Consider the following 14,358-nt stretch of genomic DNA (forward strand, 5'->3'; position numbering starts at 1 on the left):
GTGGCAGTTGCATGCTGAAATGACTGGTGCCCTAAGCACCCTCCATTTTAGGATACCCAAGCCTGGTCTTTGGAATCGGTAGATTCCTGATGGAGACGATATGCCCTCGTGGCCTCTTGACTTCCATCGCCTATTACCTTGGTCTTCCCGAAGTCCCGGGAAGCCCTGACTCTGTCCCTTCCCCCTGACTGGCTGTTGGGTGGAAGTTCCATATATGGTAGTTTGGGGAAGTGCCGACCAGACTGGCTGAAGCCTTCCCAACGGCCGTATGTTGTGGGTACACCTGTGCGTGGGACCTGGGTGAATGGAGTGTGTGACGAATGTACACTTCTTGTTGTGGATGTCTGGTATCTGGTGTTTGACACAATGGCTGAGACAGCCCTGCCCGAAACTGGTATGAATGTAGTGTTGAATGGCATGGTACTTGTCCGAATCCACATTCTGTGTTAGGAGTGTCTGGATGGAGAAGAATGGCCTGAAAGCAACGTGTGCCTGATTGGCTGACTGCTGAATGCCCTTCAAAGTGATTGGATGCAGAGTGTGACCCGGCAGAATGAATGGGAGATCAACATTATATCTGGGGACCTCTCACTGCTAGGAATCGTGTTCAGAAGCTGAAGTCCAAACTACAAAGAGTAACTGGAGTGAAACGAGCTCGACCCTGAAGCCCTGCTGGACGAGAAGAATTGCTGTGGCTCTACTTCATCAATCTGAAAGCTGCTGTGTCTCCAAAGTACTGACCCAGAGAGGACCTGGTAAGGCGCCCTCTTTGTGAGCTAAGAGGTACCATTGTGCACCAGCGGATCTTTGCCAAAGCTCCCTGGTACAGACCTACGAAAGGCTGCCGACCGGAGACAGGGACTTCTGCGGAACCCCAAAGAGAAGTGCCCTGACTTGTCTGCCACCATCGACGACCACCGTCGCCGACTGGAGCAGCCGTGCTCCCGTTGCCTTGGAACTTTCAATCCATGGACACGCTCGTCCGCACAGCTGCCCGCTTCACTGCTGTAGTTCACCCTGTTCTTCGGCAGACGTTCGACGACCCGTGACTCCTGCCTTAAAGGGAGGGCACTCAAGAAGGGCCATCGATTTCCCAGACGAGGAACGGTACAACACCAGGTACTTTGGGGTTGCTGAAATATTGGAAAGATTCTGGTGAACAATATATGGACTAGGCTTGTGATATATCTTTATTCTACAGGTTGCTCAGGTGAGGGGATCTCCACACAGAACTTTGTCTAGGTAAAAGGGCCAGTATTCTGCCAATTGTTCTAACCAACGGATTTCCCCTTATATCTATTGTTGGTTTCCTTTACGAACCAATTTGTGTGACATTTAACCGTACAGTTAATGCACGTTAAAGAGATTGAATAGTGATTGTGGTACCACCTAGAAATGTATAGATTTGCCATTATAGATAACCAAGTACAAAGTGAGTTATCGTGATATTGTATATTACCTTGAATATTAATTATATAAAGACTGTTTTAACTAATACAGTGTGCGGACATTCCGTTGTGGGTGCGTGGGGACTATACTGTACTTAAGAACCAGCCTGCATCACCTCCTGAGAAGCTAGGCCTTGATTGTTCGTCCATTGCTACCACAATAGAGAATCTTGGCTGGGGTCCTCTGTGCCTCTCCTCTACCGTATAGAGAGCAGAAGTACAGCCCCCCCCCCAGTCTTTACAATGTCTAAGTTTCAGTGTACTTACAGCTCACATCTTACTCTTAAAATATGCCTGACTGCTCTGCCACTCTACCAAGGTGCTGAGTTAATACAGACTGATAATAAAAGTGGAGATCTACAAACCACTGGGATTGCTTACTAAAGTCTTACTACTAGTAGGACTGTAGGAAAACTGCTCAACGTTCACCAGAGCAGAAGATGTTAACTCACCCGTGTGAGATTGCCCGTTACCACCAGATGGCTGTGGCAAAAAAGTGTGAGTCAGTTATAACTGCACAAAAATGTAAGTGATGAGATGGAAAGCGGGTGTGTACTGATGATGCATCATGGAAAAGTGTGGGGGTTAAAATTCATTTAACATTGGGGCTTTTTTTGCTGTGTTGCTTCACCCCCTGGGGCTTCTGGTTCTTAAACTGAATTTGAGATCACCTCTGAACCTACTAAGGGCAGTTTGTCTCTGAATCGACATATATGGGGTACAACTGGGACTTGCATGCATTTTGCTCATTCATGCAGATGCATTGAATTTTAACCCTGTTTATTTCTATGGAACATTCTACTCCCCTTGAAATTACGCTAAAGTGATTTAGGACATTTCCCAGCATCCAGTTTTGTCCAGCAACTAGAACTTTAGTACTTACAAGTTAATTATGATGCATTTTTAAAGTCACACCCTCTGCTTAAACTATGAATGCCTATTCACAGTAACTATTGTAGGTGACACCAATGATCCCCCTCCTACCCCCCCTTCCCAAGGGTATAGCATTGGTAATGGTTTTTAACACGTATCTGAATTTTTGGTTACCTCTGCTCGAGTATTGGAATAGTTTCCCCCGCATATAACCTACATTAACTGTGATGTATGGATTTATATTTCCCAGAGGGTTAAGAGTAATATGACTGTCTTGGCACTAGGGATCATGTATAACTATTTTAGCTAGGTTTTATTATCTGGTTCCAAATTCTTCCTACCCAGTGTCGCAATATGTTGTGGCCATACTTCCAGGTAGTAAACTTAAGAGTTGGTTGTGTCTCACAGGGCATGTACTGTTTTTGTGCAGGCACTACATATTTTAAGTGCACGATCCGTAGATAGTGGATCCACATTTTAATATGGCGGTGAGGAGAGTCCTCAATTACATTTACTGTTTTGATAATATGCTATGAATGTTTATAATGTGTGTGCTATGTGCTATGTGCTCAAATAATTATTTAACTATACGAAGTCAATATGTATAACATAAATGTGTATATTTTTGAGTATACCAGTGTGATTTATTTTCTATGGGTAAGTGAAGGGACTTATTGTACATTTGTGTCAGCCTTAATCCCCTTTCTGGAGTTAAGACTGACTGATCTGACATGTTTCAATTTAGGAATTGTGGCTTCCCTTTTGGGAAGGGTGCTATACCAGACCCCAAGGTTGGTGGTTAAATCAGATGAGGTCTGTGCTAAAACCTCCTTAAAATCTACATTTAAGGACAATAACTCCATATCCTAAATACTGGTCTGGAGGATTCCTCTGAACAATAAGGAAGTAAGATCCAGTGAAGATATTGAGGCACAGTGAAGGGTTGCACCAAGAAAAATGCAAGCAACTATAAGCGTGAGAAAACTTACTTTTGCTGCCTTCTCAGATTTCAGCTTGCGGACCTCTTCTCCTTTTTCAGCCACTTTGTTAAACAAAGATTTAACCTCAGAGGAGCCGTTAGTACTTGTCTCTTTGCCGAGTGTATGGGGTGTGATAAAACTATCATTAACTGGTGGATGTCCAGGCTTGTAATCTTGTCCGGTTTTTCCTTTGAATTCCTGTTTCAATGAAAGTAGGAGTTTGACAGCTTCCTCCACCTGTTCCTGGGTAAAAGCAAGCAGAGAACTTACGATTAATGACCGCATACACCATATAACAAGAATGAGACAAAAGGTTGGCAATTAAACATAGGATGAAATCAAGTGACCAGATTCCCTGAACACTGTAAATATAATAAAGCATACACGCCACCTTTACTCTTTAAAAGAGGGAAGGAACAAGTTGCTTACCATTAACTCCTGTTCTCCAGCATGGGTATGCCTTTGATTCACATACTCATGAATTGTACCTGTTGTCAGGCTAGGAATCATCAGTAAAAAAGAAAAACAGTTTCATTTTGGCCTGAAAACTGCATTTCTCCTCCAAACCAATCACTAGCCTTTGGGTCATTCTGCCCCCATCCAATGACAGTCCTCTCCGTAAGCTCCACCCCTGGTGGCCATCTTCAGATTTGGTATAGCACGTAAAGTGGCAGCATGTACCAAGAAGAGCCACAGAGGGGAAGACGTGAGGGTTCGCATGTCAAGCCATACCAGACCAATGCTGTAGAAAAGGAGTTGCAGGTAAGTAACTTGTACCTTCTCCAGCATGGGGTCCGGCATGGATTCACATGCTCATGAATACGATTACACAGCAGTACATATACACAACCACAAATGGTGGCAAGGCTCAACAGAAGCAATGCACTTACCCTTGGAACAGAGTCACCTCAAACAAACAGGTTGCGTAGCACCACTTGCCAGACTCAAGATTCCTCCCTGGAATCCATGTTGACGCAGCACAATCTCCTGAAGGTGTGGGTGGACCTCCAGGTAGCAGCCCTGCAGATGTCAAGCAGGGGAACACGAGAGAGAAACCCTGTTGTCGCTGCAATGGCTCTGGTGGAATGGGCTCTCGGCCGGCCTGGAAGAGGTCTGTTGGCAGGACGATGACAGTGCAAGATGCAGATGGAGAGACACCTGGATATGGAAGCCTTAGACAGGGCATTACAGTGACTCACAGATCCAAAATTCACAAAAAAAGTTGAGATTTCTTCCTAAAATGCTTTGTACATGCCACATAAAACCTCAAGGCGCAAACAACTTCCAGCAAATGCAATGTTCTTTGCGCCAGTGTCAGAGGGTTCGGGAAAAGGATTGGTAGAACTAAGGCTCGTTGAGGTGGAATTCTGAAGGAACCTTTGGCATAAAGGTGGGATGGGTCTGCTGCACCACCCTTGTAGCGTGGAAGACAAGTACGGCTGCTTGCAAGACAGGACCTGAATCTCCCCGACTCCATCTGGCCGAGGGGATCGCCACGTGGAAAGACGTCTTCCACGTGACAAACTTCAGTGGTGCCTGATGCATTGGTTCAAATGAGCTTTGTCAAGACCAGGCTATGCTCCCAGGCTGGAGCAGAAGCCTTCACTGGTGAAAAATACCTGAAGAGGCCTTTGAGGAACTCCTTGAAGAGCATGTGCAACTACAGGGATGGCTTACCAGCTAGGTGCACCTTGATAGAGGTGTGAGCCAGGCCAGCCTTGGCAGGGAAAGCCGGAACAGAAGGAGCTGCGACACTAGGAGGCATAATCTTCTGAGCCCGGAACCACACTGAAGTGTTTCCATTTATGGCCATTGCACGGCAAAGTAGAGTAAGCTCTGACTTTGGCTAGGATCATCTTACAATCCAGCGGCATAGAGTAATGCCCAAACTCTAGGGCTGCAGGAGCCAAGCCGTGAGGCTCAGCGATGCCGGGCGGTGATGCAGAATTGCCCCGTATTCTCTGGCGAGAAGATTGGGATGCAGAGGCAGCCGGATGGACGGAGCCACTGACAGATGGAGCAGGTCCAGGTACCAGATCTTTCGAGGCCACGCCAGAGCGAGAAGGATCATTCTGCAATGACACAGAGTGTGTTGAACACCCGTAGCAGGAGTGAGATCTGAGGAAAAGTGTACAGGAAGAGTCCCTCCCATGAGAAGGCATCCCGCAGGTGTTTCGGCTGAGGGAACCTCTTGGCCAACCTCTGGCACTTGGAGTTGGCTGCCGTGGTGAAGTGGTCGATCCAGGGCTGACCGCACTCTCGGAAAAGAAGAGCCACTTGATCCTGATGAAGTGCCCATTCCTGTCAAGAACACAGCTCCCTGCTGAGCGAGTCTGCAATGGTATTCTTGGTGCCCGTCAGATGAAATGGAACAAGGAACATGTCCCGAAGAATGGCCCAGTGCCACAGGGTCTGGGCTTCCTGGGAGAGCACCGGAGACAGTGTTCAGCCTTGCTTCCGGATACAGAACATGGTGGCAGTGTTGTCTGAAGATTCTCACCACTTTCCCTTTCAGCAGCAGCAGGAATGATTTAAGGGCCATGAAGACTGCAGAGAGCTCAAGGACGTTGATGTGCAGGTAACTTCTCCTCTGGAAGCCAGAGGCCTCTGGCATGCAACTAGCCGGTGTGAGCCCCTCCATACACCCTCGTGGAGGCATCTGGGGTGACCGTCTCCTGGTACAGTGGAATCTGAAAAGAGTGTGCGATGTAGGCACACTGCCCACCATCACAGAGCTTGCCGGAAATCCTGGTTGAGGATCATCTCGTCTGTTCAAGTGCCTGAGACCCACAGCCACTGTGCATACAGAAACTCCTTGAGAGGCCTCATCTACAGCATGCAAAAAGGGGCGAGGTGGATGCAGAAGGACATGCCCAACATAGACTTGGATGGCTCGCACAGTTGAGGATTGTGCAGACGACAGGCACTGCACCTTCCCCAGGATGGCTGTAACCCTCTCCTCCGAGGGGGTCGCCAGGCAAGTGACCATGTTGAGAAGGGCACCCAGAAACAGTGCGTTCTGCGGTGGCTCCACGCAGGAACTCCGATAATTGATGGAGAATCCGAGATCAGTCAGCGGGCGTAAGGTCTCCGCCGTGTGCCGGTTTGCCAGTGAGCGAGCGGGAGCGGATGAGCCAATTGTCCAGATCAGGGTAGACGTAGATGTCCTTGAGACCAAGATGTGCTGCCACCAGAGTAAAGAACTGTGTGAACACCCCACAGACGATTTCAGGCCAAAGGGTAGCGCCTTGAACTGATAGTGCTGTCCCTGCACCACAAACTTCTGATGCTTTCTGTGGATGGGGACGTGAAAGTAAGAGTCTTCTAAATTCAACGTCACCAGGAACTCTCGTTCCCACAGTTGGCCAAACACGTTCTGCAAGGTGATCATCCAGAACCTCTGGGACTTCAAGTACTTGTTGAGCTGTCTTAAGTCCAGGATCAGCCACCACCCTCCTGACTTTTCCATGCCAGAAAGTATCTGAAGTACACTACAGAGCCCTGGAGGCGCTTGGGGATGGATTCGATCGCCCCTTTCCTTAACATGCCTTCAACCTCCTGCAGGAGTTCAGCCATGTGTAGTTCTTGGAGGGCCACAGGAGGAAATCCAAGGACAATTGTTGTAATTCCAAGGTGTGTCCCTGATGAAGACCGTTCAGCACCCATTTATCCTTGGTGATGGTTTTCGACTTGTCATCAAAGTTCGCAAATTGGCCCACACTGGGGAGTAGGTTGGGGGGTCCTGGGTCCAAGGCCGGTTCAGGCCTGCTTGGGAGTCTGCGTCCTTGCCTGCAGGCAACCACCGTAGCCTCTGCTACCTTAGGCTTGTGAATGGCCTTTATAAGCTTTATGGGCCGTGGAACAAGAGTGTTGACGATATAGGGTGTTCGAACCCTTGGAGGACCTGCCGTACTTCCCCCTTGAATATCAAAAGGACAATGACCTACTCAGCTGCAATGTCCCCAGCGAGCGTGCTGTCGCCGTATCAGTCTTAATCGTCTGGAGAGACTAGTCTACAGTCTTGCCAAAAAGATTGTCCCCATCAAAGGACATGCCGCCCACCTTGGATGGACGTCCGCTCTGAAGTCAGTGGCCTTCAGCCAAAATTATTGTTAGAGGGACACCCTACTGGCCACCTGGTCGAACCTGTTATTCACGATGTCCAGCGCCACCGTAATGGCATCATTCAAAGCCATCTCACCTTCCTGGAACTGTGCCATGGCCCCGACCTTCATGTCCTCTGGGAAAAAGGCCAAAATGGGCCCAAGCTTATACCACAGCTCCCTGTCGTCGCGGGGTAGGATGGCCAGGGCATTAGCAGACTTGACAGTGGAGGCCGCAGTGAAAAGGAAGTGCTTCCTCAGAGCAAGCTTCTTCCCCTACTGGTCTGGAGGCACCATGGCCGAAGAAGAAGTGTTTGACTAGCGTTTCCTTGCATTGGCAGATACCACGGAGTCCAGAGAAGGCTGGGACATCAAGTACCTGGGGGCCAAAGCCTATTTTTCTTCTCCAGCATGCATCTCTTTGGGGGCAGCGGTACTTCGCGCCTTCATCAAGGCCAAACCCTTCTCCCAGACATCATGCAGCAGAGGAATTGGACTCCCGGCTGCCTCCTCCGCTACCAAATTGAAGAGAGCGGAGGTACACGAAATAATGGAGTTAAAGGAACCAACATCTTCCGGTGGCAAGGCCCTGCCGGGCTTGTCTGCACCCAGTGGCTCCCCGTACGTCAGTGCATAGCATTCAGACTCATCAGTGTGAGTTGCAGTAGCGTCGTATCTGTACCTGTGTGGTGGCGTCGGCTGCCATCTCAGCTGGATAGATCCCTTGACCTATGCTTTGGCCTGGAAGGGCTCCTAGTCGGAGGCCTCGGCGGAACAGGCACAGGGGAAGCGGGCGGTGTGAGGGGTCAGTAATGCGAGGCAGACAACTGCTTGAGGTTTTTTCACAATCAAACATTTTACTAAAGAAAAAGGGTTCAAACAATTCCTTGCTAATCCTACTCTATCAGGGAATTCCCTACCTAGTCTAAAAGCTAAGGAAATAACTCCTGACATATACAAACTGGCCCGCACACTTAAAACATTAAGAGTAATTCATAAACATAAAAGAGCAAACAACAATTAACCAGTATTTGGAAGACGTTAACTGTCCTTGGTAAATCCCTTCCCCAGGATTGTCCAAAGACAACTTCCCCAAACATTCAAAAGAAAATGTAAAGCCTTGATCCAGTTCTTTTAAGTTCCAAATAAAACAAAAAGTACAAACAAAAATTCACTGTTAACAGATTTTCAGCTTTCAGTTGAAAAGCTATTTCCAATTCCAGCCAAAATAATAGCACCAATGGTAATCCTGGATATCCTCTTTCCATGATATTTTTGCCACAGTTCAAAGAAGAAATTAACAACTTCTCCTTCTACAACTTTACAAGTGGTTATGACCTCTGCAGCGTGTCAGGATGCCTCTTCTTGGGTTGTTGCTTTCCTTTTGACAACCACCCTTCTACTGCTGTTAACGTGGGAACAGACTCCTTTGTTCCACAGTATGCCACTACTTCAACCAACTTCAATGTAACATCAACTGACAGTATTATACAAAACCACAGTTCTGGTATTTCTCCTTCAACTTTACACTGCATGATTTTTAGGCATTTAAAGACTAGATTCTTTGAACCCTACAGGAAGGCAAGGCACTCTCATTTCCTATAATCCAAGAAAAGGGAAACCTCTTTGTCTTTTCTGTCTGTCTCACTGCGACTAGTATAACCTGCCTCTGCTTCAAGACTAACTCTCTCTCAACTTCAGGAGTTTCAGCATTACAGATTATTTGCTCAATCTTCTTACAAGCACCTAGTTCCCTTTCCCAGCTTTATTCACACCTTGGTTCCAGTAGCTACCGTGAAGCTGTATTGCCACCTTTCCAACTTCGGGTAACAATGTCACACTTTTATCAGAGGCCACTGGATGTTTAACAACTTTGAAAATCAGGTCGATAGATTTAAACAGGGCTTGCTTCACTATAGAAAGGGTTTGCCTCTTGGCTTGAGTTATGCTTGTGCTTTTCGTTCTTACTTCTAGGTTTAAAGAATACTTGCTCTTAATGTTACAATGTTCAGTCTTCAAAGGAGAAACAGATGCAGGCACACACAACCACCCCTTAAAGTAGATCTTTAACCTTAAATAACTGCAGGTTCTTGTATTCCCATGCGTTATCAAATAGATGACTTCTAACTCCATGCAGGGATCACAATTGGCCATAGGCGACCTTCCTTTGATGCTGTAAGTACTTTTAACAATTATGAAAGTCAACAATGGGTTTTCGGAATGTTATAGCAAGCGTCCCCCTCTAGGGACACGCAACCACTCCGGCAATGTTAATAAGTCAACAATGGGAAATTAGATGCTTTTCTTCTTACGCGAGCACTACGACTTTTAGTAGAAGTGTGCGTGATACATTTCCATTGTTAGCAATACTTTACACAACGACAAACCGTTTATACTCTTACTCGAGCCACTTTAGAACTGGTAACAGTTACCAGCAAGGTTTTCGGAGCGAATCTGAATGCCAAGCTTCACTCACCAGCTCCAGGAACACTACATTTGAAGGCTTCTTCATCTTCCAGACTTCTTCCACTTCTACTACGGCTTTGGGCACACTTGGGACCCACACCCTTCTGCCACATGGTGTCTCGGGTCCGGCTATGCCAACTGGGAGTCTCCTTCACTTCTCTGCCCCTCGGCTTGCGTACTGCTACAGGCTTCAGCAAGGTCACGGCTCTGCAATAACAGCCACTAGGTGCATCTGGGAAAAACGTCACTATCTGCAACTCTTACTCAGTGCAGCCATAGCAAGGCAGGGTTTGTGAGTACAGGACCCTCTCAGAACTTGGCGTCCTTTAGGTGATCACATTTCCAGCCTTGTGCTCTTTTACTTCTGCTACTATCACTAGGCTTCCAGCTCCTGCTGCTCCCTTCTTCCCTCTGCTGCTGCAGCCTTTTATGTCTCGTAGGTGGGGCAATTTTTCTGGTGCTAGCCATTAATGTCAATTGCCTGACCACTGCCAAGGCTGTTAGGCCTTCTACATCTACATGCCTCCTCAGCCCCCTTCTTCATCTCAGCCCCGGTGGGATTCTGGGACATGTAGTTTACTTTCTCAAAGTCAGGTTTTTTCCACTTCTTTAATTTGGCAGAAAGTCATCAATAGGGAGTGATCATGAGAATGTTAAAAAGGGGTTCCTCCCAGTCTTCCTGGTCCGATCTCCCACCCGCCTCCATGTGATCCTCCCGCAGTACACAACCCCCAGGGTCGGGATCAGAAAGTGCCTGCCTTTCCCTGGCCACATCAGATAATTCACAGCAGCCTCTGTTCCATCTCCGATACCAAAGTGTGCAGGGTCGTTAGGATGGCCCAACGTCATGTCCCTGGGCAGTGGCTGGGGCGTGAGAGGAGCAGGCACCAGGCTGCCGCCTCCTTTGGCTAGACGGCAAACAAGGTTCGCCCCGCAGAGAGCCATCCATGAACGCCCTTTCATGGCCCGAGTAGTAGTCCTCGGGCAAGTTGTCGTCGGACAGCGTGGAGATGTGCAAAGGCTACCTCTGGGAATCTATTGGCATTGCCAGAGACACCCCCCACACCACCTGCTCCATGAACACTAACCGCTCCTTGTCCTTACCAGACTCCATTGACAGTGAGGAGACGATGGGTACCGTTGACTTTCGCAGGGTCTTTTGCTGATGTCGTTGGCAAAGCTACCGCCAAAGCTGTATGCCGCAGAGACAAGGCGACCCGTGGGGTTGATGTCATTATGATCGTAGAGACCACCGTCATCACAAGGCCCCCTTTTGACGAAGTCATGATGGTCGGCAACCGGATTGTCGAATGTCGTGGTTGTAGACGAAGTGGGCACCCTGGGCAACGAAGTGGGAGTCGACAAAGTTGTCTTGGTCACGGACAGTGTCGTCGATGGAGGGCGAGGGGGGCCACCTGAGGACTTTCCATTTCAAGCATTGTCCGAGGACGGCACTCGCAGCATCAATGGTCTTAAGAACTTCCTCTTTGGAAGGCGCACTCCTAACTGGCATGCTTGCAGTGGACATAGATGGCGACGGGGAAATTATAAGTTATTCACCGTAGTGACTAACGTACTCCTAGTCCATAGTCCTCTTTCCTTCATACAGAATGGGCGATTACAACTGAATGTCCATTTGAATGAGGATCGCCTTGCCACTGATCATAGGGAGGAAGGTTTTGAGAGCGAGCCAGATGGCCATCAACTCTAGCCAGTTGATGCGGGCGGCCTGCTCCTGACAGGACCATACCCCATGGACACTGTGGCTGTCCAAGGTAGCTGCCTAACCTTCTAGGAGCGAGTCCGTGGCAATGGTAACCTGGGGAACTGGTTGATGAAATTGCCTGCCTATTGGCAGGTTGTCACCCGTGCTCCACCAGACTAGGTCCTGGTGGAGATGAGGTGGGATGTTGACAAGCTCCACCTGGGAACCCTTCTCCTGACTCCAGGAGGCTACGAAGTGCAGCTACAATCGCCTCATTTTGAACCTGGTGTGCGGCACCGCCAGGAGACATGCCGCCATGATGCCCAAGAGGTGCTGGTACCACCACGCTGAGGTCACTGCTCTGCTAAGAAAATGCCCCGTGGCCTTCTTGATGGCTGCTATTATGTCCTCTGAGGGGGAACATTCTCTTGGAGCTCGTATCCCAGATGAGGCCGAGGAACGTTAGACTCTGTGTGGGCTCCAGCTGTGACTTCTTGAGATTGAAGGAAAATCCCAACTCGTGTAGTGTATTCATGAGGGCGGAGGTGGTGTGGTTGACTGCCTCCGGAGACCTGGCCCTGACAAGCTAGTCGTCCAGGTATGGATAGACGTGGTGACCCTGGGCCCAGAGTAGGGCTGCCACTGCGTTCATTAGTCTTGTAAAGACACTGGGGGCCGAATTGAGTCCAAAGGGTAGAACCTTGTATTGGAAATGGAAGCCCACGATCCTGAACCTCGGAAAGGATGGGGTTGCCAGACCGGGACGTGTAGGTAAGCATCCTCAAGATCCAGGGAGAACATCCAGTCTCCCGTGCACAGTTTCTCCGCTATAAGCGCTGGTTTAACTATCTTGAACTTTTGAAGAGGAAGGGAAAGGTTCAGGGTGGAAAGGTCCAACACAAGTCATGCCCGCCTAGTTCATTACAAGTTACTCACTGCAATGACTAACATACTCTTAGTCCATAGTCCCCTTTCCTACATACTGTATGGGCATCCCTCACTAGGGACGTGAAACGGAACCTTTTTCACCAGAAAAAACCTTCTTTCCCTTTGAATTTAGAGTTGCAGCCCTGGGAGCATGGGCTCCCCTGACTCCGCCCACCAGCGCCACTCCTCAGTCCCAGAATCCGAACAGTAGTGCTTGCAGAATGCTGAGGGAGGGCCTAAGTGGCCACCCTGCTGATGACCTGTCACCGTACGTGTCTCTAGAAGGCGACCTTAGTGGCCTTGACTGTGACTGCGAGGGCATACATGTTTGTGTTGCCCCTTCTAGGCCTCCTTGAGGAGCCCATCATCTACCTTGCTATGTAGGCCTTGGAAGCCGGATATCCTGGCCCTGGCCCACTGAAGGTGATAATGAGAGCCTCAGACTAGCAGAGGCTCCTGGTCCTGTCCAGATAGAGCTTTGGCACTAGTCTAACATAAAGACAGTGCAGAACACTCAGAGTCTGGTCCTTAGGGTCTGCGAAGAAAGTAGGGAGTACTATCTCCTCCTATAGATGGAACGCAGAGACTACCTCAGGTAAGTACACACAGGCGTTCTGAGGACCACCCTGTCCTGTGAAAGGTAGAGTATAGCTCGGATGCCATCCGAGCTTGGATTTCACGGACACAGCGAGCAGACGTAAGACCCACAAGTGGGCTGTCTAATGGTTACTAGCCTGATGTCCGGGGATGCCATTGGCCCACAGGGTTTATGCGCCCAGGCGCACAATACTATGTGGGGGTCCCACACGAGGTGTGGCCTCTTGTTGGGCGGGTAGAGCCTGGTGAAGCCAGCTAAATGTCCTTTAACCACTGGATTGGCAGATGAGAAAAAAAAATCTTCCTCAGGTAGATTCAGAAGGCCATCCAGGTAGGCTTTGAGGGCGAGTCAAATGGCCATCGACTCGCGCCAGTTGATGTGGGCCGCCTGCTCTTGACCAAACCCTCTCCGTGGACACTATGGCTGTTCAAGGTAGCTTCACATCCTGCTAGGGATGAGTCCGTGGTGATGGTGATCTGCGGAGCTGCCTGACGACAGGGCCTACCTATTCGTAAATTGCTGTCTGTGCTCTACTAGACTAGGTTGTGACAGGGATGCAGTGGAATGCTGACCCGCTCCGCCTGGGAACCCTTCTCCTGACTGAAGGAGGCTGTGCAGTGCACCTACAATTTAGGTGTTGGTAATACTATGCCAAGTCACTGCAATGCAGAGAAAACGCCTCATGGACCTCTGCTGGCTGTGATCTTGACCCTTGAGAGTAAAATTCTCTCAGAGCTCGTATCCCAGATGAGGCCCAGGAATGTTGGAGTCTGCCTGGGCTCCAACTGTGACCTCTTGAGATTGGTGGAAAATCCCAACTCATGTAGTGGAACCCGGAGACCTTGTCCTGATGAGCCAGTCTAGGAATGGACAGGTGTGGTGACACTGGGCGCCAAGTAGGGCTGCCACACGTTCATGCAACCAGTGCAAACCCTGGGGTCCGAATTGAACCCAAAGGGTAGAAACTTGCATAGGAAATGGAAGCCCTTGATCCTGACCTTACGAAAGGACTGATTAGCTTGCAGATCAGTACATGAAGATAAGCATCCTTCAGATCCAGGGAGTACATACAGACTCCTGTGCACCATGTCTCTGTCATACGTGCTGGGGTAACCAATGTATGGTGAAAATCCATGAATAGGAGCACAGACCATGCTGAGAGGATGGGACTTCCACTGCCTGCCTCTCTTTGTGCAAGGGAATGTCCGCCCACAGAGTTATATCCCAATCTGTGGGAGAGGAGGTGAGGAAAGGCGCG

The 14,358-nt window shown here is 49.0% G+C and overlaps 1 protein-coding gene across 2 annotated transcripts in view; it reads right to left on the reverse strand.

Annotated features, from left to right (window-relative positions):
- The window catches only part of EPRS1 (glutamyl-prolyl-tRNA synthetase 1), a 1,308,133-nt gene that overhangs the window by 589,306 nt on the left and 704,469 nt on the right, over window positions 1–14,358 (reverse strand). For both annotated transcript variants that reach the window (XM_069608586.1, XM_069608585.1), the window contains one exon: window positions 3,311–3,544. In XM_069608586.1, the coding sequence (XP_069464687.1) occupies window positions 3,311–3,544 (234 nt within the window). The remainder of the gene's footprint in view (window positions 1–3,310; window positions 3,545–14,358) is intronic.

This window comes from Ambystoma mexicanum, chromosome 4q, assembly GCF_040938575.1.
Source record: "Ambystoma mexicanum isolate Mex_15411 chromosome 4q, UKY_AmexF1_1, whole genome shotgun sequence".
NCBI lineage: Eukaryota > Metazoa > Chordata > Amphibia > Caudata > Ambystomatidae > Ambystoma > Ambystoma mexicanum.